The sequence below is a fragment of the Mesoplodon bidens genome (assembly GCF_964165515.1).
Source record: "Mesoplodon bidens genome assembly, chromosome: 7".
Classification (NCBI taxonomy): Eukaryota; Metazoa; Chordata; class Mammalia; order Artiodactyla; family Ziphiidae; genus Mesoplodon; species Mesoplodon bidens.
The window spans coordinates 74,750,081-74,772,583 of NC_138164.1; the positions used below are offsets into that span (position 1 = coordinate 74,750,081).

Sequence of the window (22,503 nt, forward strand, 5' to 3'; positions counted from 1 at the left end):
ATTAGGCTAGTTGCTGTTAGGTAGGAGTGCATGGTAAAACTAGTGAATTCCATAGGAAATAGCTGTGTTGCACTGCTTTTGCTGTGAGATGAGTTCTGTAGTCAGAAGCAATGTTGAGTGGAGAATGTGACAATAAAGCAACATTTCATGAGTCCATGTGTGGTGGTACTGGCAGAAGAAGTACACAGAAAGCAAATCCATATGCAGATTTTCATCTATTCTGGTGAAAGCAATTGTGCCATGCTTTATGATGATAGGAGTCCAATGTAACCAATGTGCCAGGTGAGTGAATTATCCTCTTCTTCAAAGGGATGTTACTTTATCAGAACCTCATAGCTGATCTCTGGTGTTAGCAGATTTGGCACTCAGTGGTGGTAGCTAGGCCAGCCTTAGGGAAAAGAGAAGCTATATTGTTGAACCCATGCCAGGCCTCCATCTCTGTCACTATGGCTACTTTGTACATGGATTTATTGAGCAAACATTGTTGCAGCTTGGGAAAGAGGCTGAATGACATCAATAGAATGTATCGATTTGTCCACCTTATTACTGATAATGGTAGGTTGTATTTGGGTCCGTAAAGCAATAGCTTAATAGCAATCACAGGTTCTAAATATAAAATTCCATTATTCTATAGCATTGTTTCCACCCCCAAATATAAATTCCCTCAGAGACTCCTCCCTTGAGAATGATTTCTATGGAGAGAGGCAATTAAAATATTTCTCAAAGTGTCTTTCACTCCCTCTTAGACTGACAGACCCCAGAGATTTTGGTATGTCATGATGAATCATGATGCTCCTTTTTATTTGCCTACAGGCCTCTAAATGCAGAGAAGGGCAGTATACAACCTTTGAGGACAGAGTGAAAAGTAGATACCTTAACTCAAGGCACTGAGAGTTGAAGGCAAAGTATAAGCACCTACCTCTCAATTATGGAGAATCAAGATATCCCTATGTGGAATAATCACATAGTAGTGCCCTATCACATAGTAGTGCCCTACTCCAGGGGACCTTTGTGTAAACTGTTATCTCTTCCTTGAAATTCTCTTCCAGCTTCTCTCTCTGTCTTCATTCACCACCTGGGCTTTGACTACTGTTTTAGAGAAAGTAATGCAGAAAATAATCTCTTTTTCAGTCCTTGAACCATCTTTTCCTGGGCTCTTTCCTTCCAACAGTCAGAATCATTTGGCGTGATTAAGATGTCAGGTTGTCAGCTCCAGATGAATTTGCTTTCTGAAGGATGTTTTACATTATCTTCTCTGTTCATTAGGCTAGACTTGAACACATTATATTTTTTTCTCATCTAAATGTCTAATGATATTAGTATTATTACTTCATAAATTATTTATGTATTGGTGTTCCATATGTTTCTATAATTGTACATCATAAATATTCTTAGGCATGCATGGGATATTTGTTGTTCATTGAAAAGAAGCATTTAAGCTCATACTGAATTTTCCTTCTGCCAGATGGCACCCCTGGTGTTCAAACATCTGTGACCTTTTTGCTCTCTTATTTCACTTACAGACATTACCTTTGATTTTTCTTACCTTTTTAGTAGAGGCTCTAGGTACTTAACTACCCATAAGTATGTGTTAGTCACTTGCCTCCAAACTCTCCAACAAAAAATCCTCTAATTTCTCCAACTAAAAAAAGTGCAACACTTTCATATGTCCTTCTATGCACAAGGTTTTTTTCCTGCCATTCACCTTCTCAAATGGCAACAGAGACTCTCATTACATATGGAATAAATGCAAACACCTTAGGCTGACACCCATCGATTTTTGCTATTTTGTTCCCGTGTGCTCACTGTCCTCACTACTCATTTTTTTAATCCATATGTACCAAAGTAACCTATTCATTTTTCTCATCATATGTTCTGGAGAAGAGATAGAGACCAGGAGATATGCAGGCCAGGTATGGGTATTGATAAATTGACAAATGTCCTATTAGTGATCCAAGATGAAGAATGAGGTTCTTAGTGAGTTCTATTAACAGGGACTCTTAGAGCCAGCAAGGGAAATAAAGTTGATTAATGGAATTATAGCCTTTGTGTAACTGTGAATGCAGGTATCTCTAGGTTGTGATGTAGGCTGTTAGGTGAAGGAATAATTCCATAACTTCTCTGAGTTCCCATCGAACCAATACCAATTCCTTGAGAGGCTGAAAATGTAGGAGCTGTGTCTGAAGGGCAATATGCCAAAATGGCAGTAATATCCTTTTGTCTAGAGGAAAGAGTTATCATTCCAAATAAAGGAGTTCTCCGTCTGTACAGGTAATAGAAGTATGAAGGACTTTCCACTGTAACCGTCAGAATCAGGGGAATCCTATCATGGCTGGGGGAAAGCAGTAAAGCTGCTAACATCATACTGAAAGGTGATGCTTACGGCAAAAAGATATGGTATTAAAAGCATAATTTACAGAGGATGTTGAAAACCACAGAGTATTGTCTGATGCTCATGATAGGACTGTTGGGTCAGTGAAGTTGTATTTATACTAATTATGCCCACCTTGAACTTACTGTTATTACCATGAATGATGACTTTTACTCTAAAGTACCTAAAAACGCCTTTCTACTTCAGATACAGGTCCTAGCGCCTTGGCTAAAGTAAAGATACAAAAAATATATATAAGTGGTATAAATCCTCCTAAACATTGCCTATAGGAAGGGCTCTGCCTTTTGCAACCTTTTATCTCCCATTTTACCGTATATATTGCCTGTACTTGCCTGCACAGGGAGATACTCAATAACTATTCATTGAATACGTATAATATATATTATATCCTACCCACATTATGGAGAATAATCTACTTTACTCAAAATCTACCAATTTAAATGTTAATATCATCTAAAAAGTACCTTCATGGAAACATCTAGAATAATGTTTGATCAAATGGCTGGGTACAATGACCTAGTCAAGTCGACACGTTAAAATTAACCATCACAGGTGGTATCAGGTAAGATCCTTCACCTTAAGGGACACTTGAACCTAAGTTTTGAAAAAACGAATAGCAGAAGTATGGGCAAAGTGATAGAAGGAAAAAAACAGGAATGTTCTAGGAAGCATGAAGAAACAGAGGTATGCTTTGGGGGTCTTGCAAGTGGTTCAGAAGAGCTGGAAGGAAGAATATATGTGGCTACATGTGGCTAAACCCATATACTGTTGGAGAATGACACATAATCAAATAATTACAATATAGCATGACAAATGTAATGATCAAAGGAGAGAAACAGTAAATCTGATTGATGTTTTCATGGAGGTAGCATTTGAACTAAGCCTTGAAGAAGCAAAAAAGATGTAGTAGAGAATAAAATTTAAGGAAATCCTAAGGGAGAAAAACTCAAAAACAAAGGAAGTGTCATTTTAATATCAATATTAATAACAGTATTCTGTATTTTATTCTATACATTATTTATTCTATACATTATTCTAAATGGTTTTACATATATTAATTCACTTAATTAATTCACTTACTACTTACAAGAATCCCTTCAGATAAGTACTATTATGTATTAGTCTTCTAGGGTTACCATGACATAGTACCAGAGACTCGGAGGCTTAAACAATAGAAATTTTCTTGCAATCCTGAAGGCTTGAAATTCAAGATCAAGGTGGGTGTGGCAGAGTTGGTGCCTTTTGAGGCCTCTCTCCACGATTCCTTCATGACCTTCTTCTCCCTGTAAAAAGTCTTTACAGGGTCTTCCCTCTGTACCAGCCTGTGTCCAAATTTCTTCTTCTTATAAGGACACCAGTCATATTGGATTAGAACCCACCCTCAAGGGTCTCATTTTAACTTAATTAACTCTTTAAAGACCCTATCTCCGAATACAAAACCAATTTCTGAGAACTTCAACATATGAACTTTGTGGGGGGGGCGGACATAATTCAACCCAGATTATAATTGCCATTTTACTGATAAGGAAACTGAAGCACAAAAAGGTTAAGTAGTTTGCCCAAGTTTGCACAGCTACTGAGTATCACAACCAAAATTCGAATCCAAGCAATCTAACTTCAGAATCTATGAAGCTAACCTCTACAATTTATTCAATCTCTGTTTATAGAATTTCTTTAAAAAATGAGAAATAAAATTCATTGACATATTTGTTTGTTAAGACAACTCCATCCTGCTTGTGGTACACCAGAATTCCCAAGGAGCAGAAATCTAAAACCTCTGCTCTAAGGGAATTAAAGTGGGCCCCTCGTATTAAACTGCAGAAATGATGGTTTCTGATGTGTACAAGAATAACAGCAACAGTTCACCACTGTTGGGTGCTTTCTGTATGTTGGCACCATCCTGGGTGTATTGTACACTTAATCTCAGTTATATCTCATGGCACTTTGAAGTTTGTTATTATCCACATTTTGCAGATGAATAAACTGAGGCTCACACGGATTATCTTCTCACCCCTCACAAACCAATACCAGAAATTTATCCAGGTTTCTCAAGAAGAAGTTTTATGTTTCTGGCTCCTTTCTGTGCCCTCAAATCCCAGGGCAAAAATTAGGACTCGTTATTAAACCTTTGCTTATAACAGGTTGAAGGTGGATTTTGCCCTTTTGTCTGCATATCCTGCAGGACTGTCCTATGTTCACAGCATGTACTGTACCTCTTCCCTCAGCTCCTCTCTCCCACGTGCCTGCTGTGAATGTCAGCTGCCTAGATAAGACTCAGCACTTTCAGAGTCACTTCATGGGTGCTCACTGGCCTCCCTCAGGAGGAATCCTAAGCTGGTCCTCATGTGTAGGTCAAGGCCTAGACCCAGAACCCCATGTAGAGGGCATTCTGTTTGGCCCCCTTCTCTGTTGCCACTTGTTACCTACTAAGCTTGTGCTGGTCTGTGGGTCCTCATGGCCTCTGGAGGGAAGTAAAAAGGGTTTCAGTTCCAGAAAGAAAAATCACAAGTCTTTAGACTAGCGATGTTAATATTTCACAACTCTGTATTTACCTCTTCTCTGCACTTGAGAGACTTTATAATCAAATGTTCATTTCTCAGGTAAAGTAAAATGACAAAGGATGCCTAGTTCCCACTTATGTGCATGGCTCTAAAATGCTTGGAGAAAAACACTAATGCTTTGTCCATCTTTTTGCTTTAAGTACTAATTGCTAACGTTTTGCTTATTAGTGGAAGAGTATTTAACTTGGAATAGAACACCTGGGCTCTGGCCCTAGCTCTGCAAGCTGGGTATAATGGTAAAACTCACAGAAATCTGACATGAAATGCCAGATTTTCTACTGCATTCTAGTTGAGTGAGCATTGGCAAACTTTCAGCTCTTTGACTCAGTATTCTCTTCTGTAAAATGGGATCAATAAAATAGTTACCTCCTTGATTTGCTGAGACTTAAATCAATAAGCAAGATATATCAAGAGGTTGCGTTACAGAAATTGCTTTATTATGAACACATTCTCCTGGGTTAGATTATTAACTCAAAAGAGCAGCACCAATTATCATGTAAATATTGCAGCTATGTGCTATGCACAGAGAAAAGGAAGATAAAAATGATATGGTTTCTTAGCTAGTTGGTAGCACTGATATTCTCCAATGTACTTGTGAACAATGTCTCTGCCTCAGTTTGGGTTTGTTCCTCCCACAGTGAAAGAAAACAGGATGATGTGAGATCATTTCTGAAGTAAGTGAAGTGTTTAATTGATATTCTAGCATCTGTTTTTCTGTACCTTTCCAGCCCTGTTGACAAATGCTGCCCTCAGATACAAGGCTTAGTCAGAGAGTAACAGAAGTATTCAGGACCCACTCAGGGAGAATAAGGAAGGAGAAAACAGAATCACAGGCAGGGACAACTGCAGTGTCAGAGGAAGAAGCCCAGGTACATCAGCCAGAAGATCTGGGTCCTCATCTACCTTAAGCACCTTACCAACTTTGTTCACTGTTTCCTTTTTTCTGTTATTATTATTATTATTATTCAACTTTAACCAGAAAATGTGGAGTCTTCTGTGACATCTCACCACTGAGCTGTACTACTTGGATAGCCACACATCATCTTTTTACCTGGATATAATTTTCTCACTGATGTCTTCATCCCTTGTTCCCTGCACATCAATTCTGACTGTCCTCAGTTCCTTCTCCATAGTGCAATGTGTGTACTCTTTAAAAAAGTTATCTGTTCGTGTTATCTCTTGTGATCACAGATATAAACAGTGACTTCCTATTGCTCTTAGGAAAAATTAAAAATATTTCTCACATGTTCTCACCTGCCCTTCTTGATTTGACCCCCATTTCCTCTCTAGCTTCATCTCAAACTGTTCTCTCCATAGATACATCCATCATTTTTTTACATTTTCTGGCTGGACAGATATTTTTATTCCAAAGACATAGATCAGTGGAGAAGTGTAACATGAGGAAGGGATGTTAATATCATGATTTTTGAAGACATTGTGTGCTGTGCTTGAAGATTCTTTTGAGGCATTTCAATGGGGATGCCACTTAAGCAGCTGGGTATTTGGACTGAGATTTCAGAGCAAGATTTACTCTGTAACTATAAGTTGAGAAGCCATCAGCCTGTAGGTAATAAGTAAAGCTATGGGAGTAGTGAGACAGATGAGAGAATCTGACCTCCCATCAAAGACCCTTGCAAATTCTATTTTTTTTTCAGAAACACTGTTATACCACTTCTCTAAATACTCCTTCAACACCATCAAAGACTTTCCCAAAGGCTGCAGAATCAATGAGCCCTCCTCACTAAATTGTATTACCATGATGCTTCCTTCTATAGTATTTGCCAGTCTGTAATTACAGATGCATTTCTGAAATTACTGGTTAGTATCTATCTCCATCAATAGATCTAAGTATCACAAGGACAGAGAAATACATCAATACCTGGCAGAGAACCAGTTTGTTATAGGTGCTCATAATATGTGTATTTAACTATTTATGACATGGTTGAATAAATGAATGAAAAATAATTCTATAGTATTTGTGCATATTTTACTGTAGCAGTGAATGTACTAAATCAAATCAGTTCCCTAATATCCAACTACATTAGGCTTCTTTGTTAGTTGTTCTGTTTTTTTTTTTTTTTTTTTTTTTTTTTTTTTTCTTTTTGCGGTACGTGGGCCTCTCACTGCTGTGGCCTCTCCCGTTGCAGAGCACAGGCTCCGGACGCACAGGCTCAGCGGCCATGGCTCACGGGCCCAGCCGCTCCGCGGCATGTGGGATCCTCCCAGACCGGGGCACGAACCCGCGTTCCCTGCATCGGCAGGCGGACTCTCAACCACTGCGCCACCAGGGAGGCCCAGTTGTTCTGTTTTTAAAAAGAAATTTTAAGAATAATTTTTTATTTACATAAATGTTGCAGAGTTTGCATACACCCCACATCCAGTTTCCCCTATTCTTAACAATTTACTTCAGTATGGAAGGTTTGTCACAATTAATGAAACTATATTGATACATTATTATTAACCACAATCTATACTTTAAGATTACTTCATTGCTATCTAATATCTTTTTGTGTTTCAAGATCCCATCCAGGATGTCATATTACATTTAGCTATCATGTCTCCTTAAGCTCCTTCTTGGCTGTGGCAATTTTTCAAACTTTCCTTGTTTTTGATGACCTTGACAGTTTTGAGGAGTGCTGCTCAGGTATTTAATAGAATGCCCCTCTATTCGAATTTGTCTGATGTTTTTCTCTTGCAGACTGAAATTACATGTTTTTGGGAGGAAGACAAGAGAGGTAAAGCACTATTCTCTTCACATAATATCAAGGGAACGTGCTATCAACATGGCTTACCATTGTTGATGTTAACCTAGGCAGTTGTCATATTTCTCAGGTTTCTCAAACTCCTAAATGAGTCTACCACCCATCCATATTGTGCTCTTTGGAGGAGCGTTACTATGCACAGCCGACACAAAAGGAGTAGGGAGTTGTGTATTGCTGTTTTATGTACTCAGTGTGTGTACCTAATTTTACTAGAGCTCTGTTGGTATCATGGTAAAGTATAGGGGAAGAAAGTGTTCTACAATATTCTGATTAAATTTCAGTCTTTTAGTTGGCCAGTGTCTTGGGGCTGTGACCTTCATAAGTGTTTCTCCAATGGTATAGCTTTTTGGTTTCTTTTCCCTGTCTGTCCTCTACTCCTTTTTTCAGTTGTCCCAATCTATTTCCTTGAAGCCCTGACCCATGGCCTATGTTTTATTTCCCCTTAGGTGAGAGAGGAAGGCTGAATGGGACTGGACTGAGAGGAATTCCCTTTCTCCTACCGGGATAAGTCTCTGGTAGTTATTTCCTCTGGATTAAAGGGCTTTGGTGTGGAGAAGACTCTGGACATATTTCACAATGGTCATTTTCTCCCTCCCCCTACAGAGCCAGGAGAGGATCTTTCTCAGGTCTTCATTATGAAAATCTGGCAGAATTCTTGGAGGTAAAACCCCCAAATGTGTGGGAATATCCCCCTAAGACCATGGCTCCCAGGAGCTTCTCACATTACAAGTTGTCTGTACTCAACCTCCAGCCATTCATCAAAGTGTTTAAGTTTATGGATCCAGCTGTTTCTCTTCTTGGTTAGCAAATTTCAGTTGAATTCCTCTGGTTGCATTTATCTCTACAGTTTTGGGGGAAGCAGTTTGCCCAGTTCTCTCACGGGTCCAAGAAAAGTTGTTGATTTTCTACTTGTCCAGCTTTGTCTTGTTGTAAGGATGGGTGTGACCAGACGTCCATGTTACTTTCATACATAAAACACATCCCTTCTTGTTTCCATCTGTGATTATCTTAACTTTTTCCTAAATCCTCTGTTGTGCATTTCGTTGTTGCTCAGACTTCTAGAAAACCATCTAAATACAGTTTAAATGAATCTTTGGTAAGAAGATAACTTTCTTCCCAAAATGTCAGTGTGATTATCCAAGTTAAACATTAGTATTCCTATGTGAGCCATTCTAGACATGGTTTGATGAAATTAACTGAAGATGAGACCCACTGATGCAGAATTTAAGCAAGATTAATACCTTCATTTTAAAAGGTTGGTAAGGTGGGTAAGCACATTAATTGTTTCATCCATTACATCTTTTGGTGCTGAGAATTGATGTCCTTGTCCTATCTAGATAAAGAATTTTTTCTTCTTGGCAGAAATAAGATTATTTATAAATTGAACTACAGGGGTAATTTTTCTCAATTAACAAAATGCACAATGTTTGCATCAAGCTCTTATCTAGTAGCTCATTGTATATTGGGCTATTTCTAAGTCAGTCAAAGTTTAATAGGGATGGAGAAGAGATTAATTATCAGAGGGTCTCCTTCTCTGCAATGGGAGAGGCCACAACAGTGAGAGGCCTGCGTACCGCAAAATAGGTTTACCACTTGAAAACTGGTGAACATTGTTTAAACATGTTTAAATATCATTTAAACATTGTTTAGTACAAATAAAATGTCTTATAAAATATTGTCTATAATAAAATTCTCTTTTATTAAAATATGTATTTAATGTTATACTTGTATATTTTAAAAACTGCAACAAAAATATGGAGCAAGTACATATGATTTTTTTCTTTTCTCCTTTTTGCTTGTTTATATTTTCTGAATTGTATATAATGAACCAGTAATGCTTTCATGAAAAGAAGAAAACTGTAGATGTTAAAATAAAAAGAATAATTCATAAAATTATAGGACTTGAATAGACTTAAGCCAATTCCTAATTTCTTCAGTTGAGAAAATAGAGGTACACACAGAAAAAAACAATCTTCTTGAATCCTCTGTTTCCCCATTTCTGCTTAAAGAATAATAACCATTTTTAAAGAACCAGCTCAAATATACGTGGTTTTGGCATTTCTATGCATGTCTCATGTCTCTCACCAGTTGTAGAGTTCTTCCAGTATAACATGAATCATGAGTAGAAGGAAGAAGAGGAAGAAATGCTATGGGGATTAGGATGGCTTCTGTTTACCATCTGTCCAACACTTAACCATATATCTTACTTATGTTATTTTAATTAATCAGTTTTTAATGTTTTTACTTACAATGTTTCCAGTGTAAATCGATTCACCTATACATATATACATATATACATACATATATACATATTCTTTTTCAGATTTTTTTCTATTATAGGTTATTACAAGACATTAAATATAGTCCCCTGTGCTATACAGTAGGTCCTTGTTGTTTATCTCTTTTATATATAGTAGTGTATATCTGTTAATCCCAAATTCCTATTTTATCCCTCCCCTCCCTTTCCCTTTGGTAACCACAAGTTTTTTCTATGTCTCTGAGTCTATTTCTGTTTTATAAATAAGTTCATTTGTGTTGTATTTTAGATTCCACATGTAAGTGATATTATATTTGTTGTCTGAGTTACTTCACTTAATATGATAATCTCTAGGTCCATCCATGTTGCTGCAAATGGCATTATTTTGTTCTTTTATGGCTAAATAATATTCCATTGTATATACATACAATATCTTCTTTATCTATTCATCTGTCAAAGGGCATTCAGGTTGCTTAATTAATCCTTACAATACCTTTAAGACATAAATACTACTCCCATTTTGCAGATGAATAAAAGGAAAATTAAACAGGTTCAGGTTAAGTCCTTTTACAAGTTTCCTTTGTCACAACCCACAGAATTCAGGTTTTTACACAGGTTCAAGTTTCTCCAAAACTTAACATATAGTAAGTACTCAGTAAACACATTTAATAATTGAGCTATTTAGGGACCATTTGGTATTCATGGACCAGATTTGCAGTGTTTATCAGCAGCCTGCTGATCTCTCAGTTAATTCACAATTAAAAACAACTTTGGCCACAACTAGTATTTGAAGTCCAGATTCTCTAAGCAAATACAATTACTTTTCATCACAGAAAAAGCGATCACCACTGCTGCCATCTGGCTTCCTTGTTCTCTTCTTTATTGTACTTCAAAACATTTTCTCAAAAAAATTATTTGTTTGCTTGAAGTATTATCACTTTCTTTTTTAGACCCATCCTCTTGACCATGCACTAGCCTTTTATCTCTGAGCTTCAATTCTAGAGCTAAACAACAGTAGCTTATATATCTAGCACTTTCGTAAAAATTATCACATTGGATAATTTGGAAACAGATAGGACAGATATTATTGCTTTCGTTTTAAGGATGAGAAGGCTAAGTCTTCAAGTGATTCAGTGATTTGCTTCCGAGCTTATACAACTTATACAGCTCTTAAAACACATATCTAGGACTCAAGGGGAGTGTTCTGACTCCAAATATAGTGTTCTTCCCTCTATGTTATATGGTCTGATAACACAAAGCCATTCTCTTTATCGCACCTTTAATGATCCACTATAAATTCTGCTGTAGCTTAGTTTTGCTTCCATTCTTACTAGACCTTTTTGATCCCATAGTTTTTTAGCGTTTGTTCCAGTTAGAGTTTTTAATTACATGCAGCAGAAACTCACTCTGGCTGATTCAACAGGAAAAAAATTTGCTGAAAAGATATTGGATAGGTGAGGAGATCATGGAGAAACAGGTTGAGAAACAGATGGGAACAAGGGAGGAGGGCAGCAGTCAATCATCAGCCAAAACCATGCTCTAGATCAGGGGTCCCCAACCCCCAGTTGGAACTGGGCCACACAGCAGGAGGTGAGAGGTGGACAAGCGAGTGAAGCTTCATCCGGGGCTCCGCATTTCTCCCCATGGCTCACATTACTGCTTGAACCATCCATCATCCCCCCCTCTCCCCCCCATCCCATCCACAGAAAAATTGTCTTTCATGAAACCGATCCCCGGTACTAAAAAGTTTGGGGACCACTGCTCTAGAACACAGGGTACCCCTGGACACCTTTACTAATACCTCTGGTCTCATTGCCCTTAAAAACAGGATGTTGGTTTTCCATTGTCCTTGCTTCTTTGTGTCAGTGTCTCCTGTTTCAAAGTCTTGGATGGGCATGTCTGATTGGCTGAGTATTGATCATGTGGTCATACTCTAGCTTCCAGGCAAGTTTGGGAACCACAAGTTTCCAAGTAAGTATTTTTAGCCTCTATCATGGAAGGTGAGCTCTTTCTCCCACCAAGATTCATTAAGCATACACTGCACCAGACATAACAAGGAGGTTGAAATAATTGAAAGTCCCCTACCATGACCAAAAAATGGCCAAATTCTAGTCCTGATTCCAATTTAGTTTTGCATGTTCTTTCTTTAGGTGAACTTTCTTTGAGATAAGAGACATTTAATTTACAACTATGTCTCAATTGTCACTCAACCAATAATTACACTTGCTCTGCAGCATTCTGAAGGGTCTAAACTTGTCAAGTAACTTTCATTTATCTTCTAAGAAATTTCTCTTTCAAAGTTATCCTCTAATATTTCTCTCAAATGAATGAGTTTCATCAGAACCTGACAGCATGAACTGGTGACTTACAAAATATTTTCAAAGCGTGAAAACTATATGTGGCATCTTTCCACGGCTTTAGGTTTTTAAGATATGCCTTGTTATTTTACTTTAAGAATTCCAAATATTTCTTTTACTAACAATATGTTTCTGACATTGAATAATCCTTTCCTCTGCAGTATTTTTGAACAGTGGCTTCGAAGGCACCGTCCTCTTCAAGAAGTTTATCCAGAAGCCAATGCACCCATTGGGCACAACCGGGAATCCTACATGGTTCCTTTTATACCTCTCTACAGAAATGGTGATTTCTTTATTTCATCCAGAGATCTGGGTTATGACTATAGCTACCTACAAGATTCAGGTAAAGCTCAGTTTCTTTCATGTGAATTGCTGAGTCTGGTGTGACCAATTTCTTTTGAGAGAGTGCAAAACCTTATGTTTTTACAATGTTATTCCCAAATTATTTAAATTGGGAAAATGCATTACGATCCTTAACTCATCACTGATTTATTATTACATAGACCAAGTTGCAAGAATCTTTAAATTTCTGTCCTTTCTGCTTAATATAGAGCATTTTGCATATGGCAACCATGGGAAGAGCACTAAAATTAAAATCAGAACAAAAAATGGGTGTGAGACGTGTCACTATAAACTGACTTTTGTGTGACCTTGGGAAATTTGACCTCAGTTCCCTGAATCTCAGTTTCTTAACCTAAAATATTGAGAATAGAATACCTCAAAGAGATATTTGATAATTAAATGCATTAAGAGCCTAGGACAGTCAGCACAAGTTAAACATCTAGCAGTTTTGAAATCATCTTTGGGAACATCATGCTAGGGTTACCAAGAAAATTTGTGAACATTTTGATGTTAAACACAGTTAATAATAATAATGATAATAGCTATTATAATAATAATTGCTCTGACTATGATTAAGTCTAGGATTGTAATTAGATCTAGGCTTTAAATTCTCTTCCTTAGTAGTAGTATGTCAGTATCTTTTTGATAAATACGGGACAGGTAGTAATGTCTCCCCCTACCTGTGAGCCTGCTACATACCATACATGCATTGTTAATCAACCATATATTAGGGGAAGTATTATTATCTCTAGAATGAGGTAAGGACACTGATGCTAAAATAACTTAAATGACTTTCCCAATAGCAAACACCAGTATGTGGAAGAGCCAGATTTCAACACTACAGGGTCCTCTCCACTGCAACACAAGATGGTCAACAGCTAAAAAAACGGTTAAACAACACAGAGTTTGTGGATACGAGGTATTAGACAAGCACTGATGTTTCATTATATTCATTGATAATTCATGGAAACAAACAGATTAGTAAAATAAAATGAACAAGTGAATGACATTTACCAATTTCCTACCTCTTGTTAAACTTTAGTGACACGTAAATGAATGACATACCTTCAGACTTCAAGGAGCGTTAAATCCAGTATGGAAGTCAGACAGTTGTGCAAAAAAGTATGAAACATCAAGCTGTGTTAAGTGCAATAAAGGAGTCATAAACGGAATCTTATAAGAGCACAGAGGAGAAAGCAATGACTTCAGAGTAGTTCAACCTAAAAAGACATGACAAGGCCTTGAAGGATGAGCAGGCAGGTAGCAGATAGAAAAGGATAGGGAATATTCTAAACTAATAGAATAACAAAAATAGAGGTGTAAAGTGTACCATGTATTTCTGAGATGCTAAATTCTCCTATTTGAGTAGTATGAGAAATGAAAAATTATACTGAGGAGATAAATTGAGTTATTTCATAATAGCTAATATATTATGGATCTTTTCATGTTCCAGGAACTCTTCGGGGCATGCTGTGTGCATTATTTCCTTTAATTTTCATAATTACCCTGTGAAGTAAGCACTATTATTTCTTTTTCCTGATCATAGATGAGAAAACAGAGGCTTAAAGAATATAAATAACTTGTCCTGGGCCATCTAGCTAGTATGTGGCATAGCAGAACCACATTTTAAGGCCAACAGGAGAAACTGTATTTTATCAACCTTTTCCTGCCCTTTGGGACCAGGGCACGAACCCGTGTCCCCTGCATCGGCAGGCGGGCTCTCAACCACTGTGCCACCAGGGAAGCCCCGGGTTCATGCTTTTATTACACTATTCTCTCTGGCTAAATTCTGATCCATATCCATTTGTCACACTCTCAGATATGAAATCATTGTATACATATACATAGTCATGTTTAATCACTCCTTTATTAGAGTTACATGATAATTTTTCTACATATGAATCTTTCCCCTCTCTACCTTGGCTGTGAGCCCTACAAAATCAAAACTGATACTTTGCAAGCTTCTCCAGTCTTCTCCAAATGGTATCTGGTATGGGGCTAAACCAATGAATTCACTTGAATGCCAGTGATATTTATCATGAAGGATGGTGTCTCTTAACCAATACATATAAGTAAAGCTTGCTAGAAAAATGTCACACTTCTTAATACTCAGGTTTTAAAAAATATTTTTTTTCTTAAAAAATATTTTAACATCTTTATTGGAGTATAATTGCTTTACAATGGTGTGTTAGTTTCTGCTTTATAACAAAGTGAATCAGCTATACATATACATATATCCTCATATCTCCTCCCTCTTGCATCTCCCTCCCACCCTCTCTATCCCACCCCTCTGGGTGGTGACAAAGCATGGAGCTGACCTCCCTGTGCTATGCGGCTGCTTCCCACCAGCTATCTATTTTACATTTGGTAGTATATATAAGTCCATGCCACTGTCTAACTTCATCCCAGCCTACCCTTCCCCCACCCCATGTCCTCAAGTCCATTCTCTATGTCTGCGTCTTTATTCTTGCCCTGCCCCTAGGTTCTTCAGAACCTTTTTTTTTTTAAGATTCCATATATATGTGTTATCATACAGTATTTATTTTTCTCTTTCTGACTTACTTCACTCTGTATGACAGTCTTTCGGTCCATCCACCTCACTACAAATAACTCAATTTCTTTTCTTTTTATGGCTGAGTAATATTCCATTGTATATATGTGCCACATCTTTATCCCTTCATCTGTCAATGGACACTTAGGTTACTTCCATGTCCTGGCTATTGTAAATAGTGCTGCAATGAACAGTGTGGTACATGACTCTTTTTGAATTGTGGTTTTCTCAGGGTATATGCCCAGTAGTGGGATTGCTGGGTCATGTGGTAGTTCTATTTTTAGGTTTTTAAGGAACCTCCATATTGTTCTCCATAGTGGCTGTATCAATTTACATTCCCACCAACAGTGCTAGAGGGTTCCCTTTTCTCCATACCCTCTCCAGCATTTATTGTTTGTAGATTTTTTGATGATGGCCATTGTGACTGGTGTGAGGTGATACCCCATTGTAGTTTTGATTTGCATTTTTAGGTATTTTTAATGTATTTCAAGTCTTCTATTGCACTAGATATTTTCTAGGTGATTTTATTGGTTTATTTATTCTTTCTGCATACATATGTTTAGTAACTACCTTGTTCAAGGCATTCTTTTAGATACTATGGATACAGTGGTAAACAATGTAGTCTCCTTCACAGTGCTTACATCCTAATGAAAGAGAAAGACCTTAAGCCACTACTTACCTAATGACTCGTTTGTTTAGAGATGTGCATAACTCTAGGGGTCAATGAAGTGACATTTCAGAGAATATCAGTAACAGGAAGAATTAATTAGTTGAAAAGGAGGTCTTGATTATGAATTTTGGCCATATTGCTAGGATAACAGAGCCATTAATGAATTTTAAACAAATCAGGATCAAATTTGAATTTTCATAAGATTACGGTTGCTGCAGCTTGTAGGAAGTTTTTTTTTTTTTTCAATTTTATTTTATTGAAGTATAGTTGATTTACAATGTTGTGTTAATTTCTGCTGTACAGCAAAGTGATTCAGTTATACATATATATACATTCTTTTTCATATTCTTTTCCATTATGGTTTATCACAGGATATTGAATATATCCTGTGCTATACAGCAGGACCTTGTTTATCCATTCTATATATAATAGTTTGCGTCTGCTTATCCCAAATTCCCAATCCATCCCTCCCCCACCTCCCGCCCTTCCCCCTTGGCAACCACAAGTCTGTCCTCTATGTTAAAGACATAATGTTGAGCCAAAGAAACCAGACATCATAGAATATATGATGATTATATTCATATAAAATCCAGAAAGATGCAAGTTTTGTGTCGGTTGCAAAGCACATTTGGGGAAGCCAGTGAAAATGCCGTTACGAGTATCCAGGGGAGAGGCGAAGGAAGTTGGAATTGCAGTGGTGGTAAGAGGCAAGGCCGAAAGGACAAAAAATTTTGATATTATTTTGAAAACAAAATTTGTGGAACTTGGAAAATGATTACATGTAATAGGTGAGAAAGGAGATATTAGAGTTGCCCTTAAGCTTTCTGGCCTGTGCAAATGATGAATGGTGATTGAATTCATTGAGATAGAAACAATAGGAGCAGGGCCAGACATGGAGTGAATCTCATGGTGGTATCTGTTACACAGTGAAATGGGGTGAGTGGCACACCAGGGTAAATATATCTCTGAGGCAGTTGGATAGCCTTCAGCCTCAGAAAAGATTCTGCCTGCAGATACTAATGTAAGAGACATCAGCATATAAATTGTTATCTTTGCCAATCTTTACGATCTTGTGTAGTAGTGATTTTATTCTGTTTTATGGGTAAGTAGATTGAGAACAGAAAGATAAAGTGACAAATTCTAAGTCACAAAGCTCGTAAGTGGCAAATATAGAATCCCAAATGAATTCTCTGTCCATGACTCCACAGAAGAGAGGGTTCTCTTTATACTTGCCTTGTACACATATGTTCCACCTCGTTGTCCCTTCCTTAGTGTCCCAAATGGATACTTTTTAATGAAAAGGCAACAAAAACCCCTGGAGGAGAAAAGGAAAAGAAGGCTCAAAGAGTCACATTAGGGGATTAAAGGTATTTATTATTTATTTATAGTTATTTTTTTTAATTGATTCAAAATGTTTTATCTATTTAGAGTCCTTTTCATATAGCTGTGAGCTTACACCACTAATTTTAGAAATGTTTTGCTTTAAAATAAGCAACAGCAATTGCTTATTTTCTATTTTATGAATTAATCTCTTGCTCCTTCTGTTGTACTTTCAAGGAATTTAAAATTTATCTTTCGTTCTTCTATTCATTCATTTATTCATTCATACAGCAATGTTTACTGAGACACAGTAATACTGAGACACAATGCCAGAATAGAATAAGCTAAACTTTAAGCTTACTAAAAAAATCTTTAAAATTTCTTGATATAATTTAGTTCAGGCAGTTAATTATTCATCATTTAGGCACTCACGTTTATAATTACTTAATTATTTTCCGTAAAAGGCAGCTGATGTCTTCTTGCTTTAGTCAAACATTTTCTCTTATAATTGAATTTAGTGATGTTTTTCAAAATTGAGTAGCAGGTGATTTTGTTGCATGCATAACTGATTGAAAGGTGAGACCAAAAACCTTTGGCAATGAAGGGTTGAGTCCTTGATGCTGTTGGCAAATGTAATCCTGCTTTCTGTCTGGTGTTACTTTGTTAAGAGCTTCCTTCTTCCAATATATTCCAAAAGACCTGGACATTTGATTTTAAAACTGAGAGGAGGAGGCATGTTCACAGTAACTGGAGGGTCTCATTCTGCACATGGGGTTTGATGAGGACTTGTTCACTAGTGCTTCCCTATGTGTATACACAGGTGCATACTGTTCCTTCTGCCTGGGATGGCTTGCCATCAGCGTCCCACACTCAAGTCCTAATTTATTCTTCTACTCAGTGGGATAGTCTCCTGGGATGCCTCCTCTGACTCCCCAGGCAGTTATAGGAGGTCTTTTCCCCATTATCCTGTTTTATCTTTTATATATTTGCATTGGTACAGCATTGCTCTTAAAATAATTTGTTTACTTGTCAGTCTCCTCTTCCAGTTATTATTTCCTTCAGGCCAGGAGCTCTGCTTACTCAGCCTTTCACATGCAGTTCCTGGACCACCACCTGACATTTATTGTGTCTCAGTAAACATTGCTGTATGAATGAATAAATGAATGACTAGAAGAATGAAAGATAAATAAGACATACTACTTACTCTCAAGGGTTCATGAAGAAGCCTGAAAAGTAAGACATACATATAAATAATTGCAACACGTAGACAATTGTGCCAAGTGTCACAAAGGAGCAATGAAAGAAAGAGTCTGGGAATCCAGAAGAGAGAGCTGAGCAGACTCAGTGATCAAAGCAGGTGTGAGAGAGAAAAACTCTTACTGGAAGCTGGTTCAGTTGAAATATTGATGGAATTACTATGGAGTAAGAAGAGTCTATAACAGTTATAAATTACTTTTTATGTGAAAGACATCATTCCAAAGGTTATACATACATTGTAGAGTTTAAATATTACAGGCAAACTTTCTAAGTTACAGATTTTGAATTGGTTAAGTTAGCATAATGATTCCTAACTACCTCATGTGTTTGTTGTGTGGATAAATAGGCATATGAATGTGCTTTGGAAATGACAGAGCACCAAACAAATAGAAGACTATATGATTATCCTGAAGAGAATGAGTAACAAGAAAAATGGAATTTTAAGTAGGTAAAAAAATAGAAAACTTTTGATATTAAGAAATAATTTAAAGATACACTATTGAAGCTCAAAAGCAAATAACTGAGGAAGACAAGTCTAAATTTTAGGTTGAAGCCATTGAGAAATACAGTGTTTCAAAGAAGACAGTCCATTGGTGAAAGTAAAATTTAAGACAACTTGAAATGAACTGAAGTAGAGAAATAATAAGAGAAGCTGGAGAACAGAAGGATAGACAAAGAAATAGTGTTTTAAAATTGTGAAAGAATTTGAGCTGAGCCTTAAGCAATAAAGAAATCATACACATTATGTAACCTCTATGTAATCTGCATTTTGTGAGACATTTAAAATGCACTATATATTGAAGTGACTAATAGCAATGCAAACTAAGCATTTGTAATTTCATTTTCAAATTAATTTTTAAATGTGTTAGAATGGTAACCTTTATGTTTGATGAAAATAATTTTCACATTTTAATTTCTTTATTTTAGCTTTGTTAGCTTTCATTTCTTAGATTTAAATTAATATTAATCCAAAGTTGTAAATCTTTTTTATTATACTTTATTTTATAATGTTAGTGCTTTGCAACATATTGTCCCCTCCTGATGAAGAGAAACACAAATCTGCTCTGTTGTTTCAAATTATGCTTAATGGATTCTAAGAATTTCAGAGGTATCTTAGTGACAGCTGGCAAAAGGATGGTACCAAAGACAAAAAAGGAGAAAGTAACAGGAGAAATGGGGTTTGAGCCCTGTAGCCCCACTTAAGCCAGGGAAGCGCCACTGTTATCTCCTTTGAATGAAGATTGTAATTTAATGTAAAATTAATTTTTGACAAATTCTCCTGCTTTAACTATTTTGAATGCTTGAGTTTATGGTGATCAATGAGACTCCCACTTTACATTTCACTTCATGTTGCTACCCATTCTTTCCAAGATATTTTATTAAATAAATATTAATTTTCTTTTTATATTGTTGATCTAATTTTTATGATATATGAAGCTTACATATAACTGTAATTGCAGAATATCTTAAGGTACTTTATCTTTTATTGTTGTAGGAATCTAACTAACTTTAAAAATAATTAGGACTTTTTGAAGAGCAAAAGGCAGTAACTCCAAAGAAACAAGATTAGATAAAAAGATAATTTATTGGTTAACAAAATCCAAGGAAGGAATGAACATTTGAAATGTAAGGAAGACAAAAATGCAGCTGAGACTGAGGAACAGCAGGAACCAGGAAACTAAGCTCCCTAAAGATTCATTCTCCCCCTCTCTCTCTTCCCCCCTCCCTACCCCCTCTCTAGCTCTAAGACTGTTATCAGCTCCTGAGTCATCTGACTCTTAATTCCAGCACAGTGAATTCTGAGTAATGATTCTGACTGGCCCAACTTGAGTCAGTGGTTCACTATGAACTAATCAACAGAAGCCAAGAAAATAAGTCATAAAAAAATGTTGTAGTTCCCACATCAGCAACAGGGGGAAGGTAGGGATGGGGAGCAGATATAGGCTCAAATATCCATGGCCTAAATAAGTTAATTTATTTATTGCTCAAATGGCAGTCTTGGTATGTTGTCAAATACAAGCTGCATAATTTCAGGGACCAGAGCTGCTTGTTTCTTGTAGTTCTATAAGACCTAGGGTTTACCCTTGATCACATGATCTATGGTGGCTCACCAACATACTATCTCCATTAGTTGAAAGGGGAAAAGGGAAAAGGAGAAGGCATACCTTTTCCTTTTAAGGGAACTGCCCCAAAGTTACATGTATTACTTTTGCTCAAGACTTAAGTCACAAAGCCATAATTTGCTACTAGGTAAGCCCAAGATGCACTCTCTTCTTTCCTTTGTAGCACAAAATGGATGTAAAGTATTTTAGAGTGTCTTGTAAATAGTGATGGGAACTTTAAAATCAAGCAAATAGATATAATAAATTATTAACTCCAAGTGGAAAATAATGTAAGAAAGGAAATGTAATCATAGAATAATATTTGATTCAATTGTGAATAATATTTAAATACTAAAAATAATGGAAATCCGAGATGTGGATTTAACCCCAGATCATGGTATTATTATGCTGAAAATATGGAGGAAAGAAAAGGGAAACTGTAAAAGAGCTCAAATCATTGTTTATACCTGAGGAACTCCAGAGATAAACTTGATGAATTAAGAAGTAGTAATATTTGTCTATTATTTAGAAATATGGAGTCAAATAACAGAATAAATAACTAAAAGAGTAACAGTAGCTGACTTGGGGGCAGGCACTGTACAATTTACAGATCAGATAATATCTATGAAGTTTAAAACATCCCAACAAGGTGGTATTGTTTTCCTATTTTCCTGATGAAGAACCTGAAGCTTAGGAGTATTAGGTGTAACTTTCCCAAGATCTTATAGCTAGTAAGTAACAGAGCTGGCATTCAAACCCAAGCATCTGACTCCAAAGTACTATGCAAGGATGATGATGATGATGATGATGATGATGATGATGATGATGATGATGATGATAGTAAAAACACTGGAATGTCTTTCTATTTCAGGACCAGACAGTTTTCAAGATTACGTTAAACCCTACTTAGAACAAGCAAGTCAGATCTGGCCATGGCTCATTGGGGCAGCCTTGGTAGGGTCTGTACTCACTGCTGTGCTGGGAGGACTCATTAGCCTGTTGTGTCATCGAAAGAGAAAGCAGCTTCCTGAAGAACAGCAGCCACTCCTTATGGACAAGGAGGACTACCACAGCTTGTTGTATCAGAGCCATTTATAAAAGGCTTAAGCAATAGAGTTGGGCCAAAAAACCTGACCTCACTCTAAATTAAATGATGTTAAAGTTCCTAGGGGTGGTCCTAGCAGAAATCCTTGGCATGTGTCTATGAAGATCATTATTAGAATTGTTATCTTAATACAAAATATACCCCTCCTCCAACTCAGGTAGAAGCCTCCTGTGCTTGCTTTGCTGGATTTTGATTATTCCCTTAATAGTTTTCCTCAAGCCCATATTTCCAAGGAAAAGATGCCATTTGGTAATGGAGGTACTAGTCTGCTAGTCATATCTGAATGAAAGTGCTCTTATAAAATATGAGAACAATTGTGATTATTTTCCTCCTGATTGCTTAATGACATGTTTCTTTTATTATCCCCTTTGATTTTAATAAAATAGTAACAAATTTACACTAATTGACTCCTTTGAGCTCGAGAAATACATTTTAATTTTCCTAAGAAAGCATAATGTTTCCCTTATATTTACATTCCTGCTCCAAAATATGTTATGGACTTCAAGTAGAAACAATCTTCAACTCTTTCTTGCCTTGGTTCTGACTGTACATTTTAAGGCCACTGAAATCAAGGGCCCTTTGCCTGAAAAGAATCTGGTTAAGTACCTGTCTCAAGATGTGCTCATTAATTATGTTGATGAAGATGATAATAATCTTATTATAGAGCTTTTTTTTATCTTCTAAGAAGAACCTTATTAGAGAATGTTTAAAATGCTATAAAACATTTCATGGTAGAGAACAATTATGTGAATATCAGCCTGTCTGCAGTTCTAGTAAAATAACTTATTACTATTTTTCCTGGCTATTAAGACCTTAAATTAGAAAGT

At 36.6% G+C, this 22,503-nt stretch overlaps 1 protein-coding gene across 1 annotated transcript in view; it reads left to right on the top strand.

The window, feature by feature from the left end:
• The window catches only part of TYR (tyrosinase), a gene marked incomplete at its 3' end in the record, with an annotated part of 90,191 nt that extends 68,522 nt beyond the window's left edge, over positions 1–21,669 (top strand). Inside the window, exons 4-5 of the mRNA XM_081239589.1 lie at positions 12,491–12,672; positions 21,443–21,669. Coding sequence (XP_081095715.1) covers positions 12,491–12,672; positions 21,443–21,669 — 409 coding nt within the window. The remainder of the gene's footprint in view (positions 1–12,490; positions 12,673–21,442) is intronic.
• Positions 21,670–22,503: the final 834 nt, after the last annotated feature.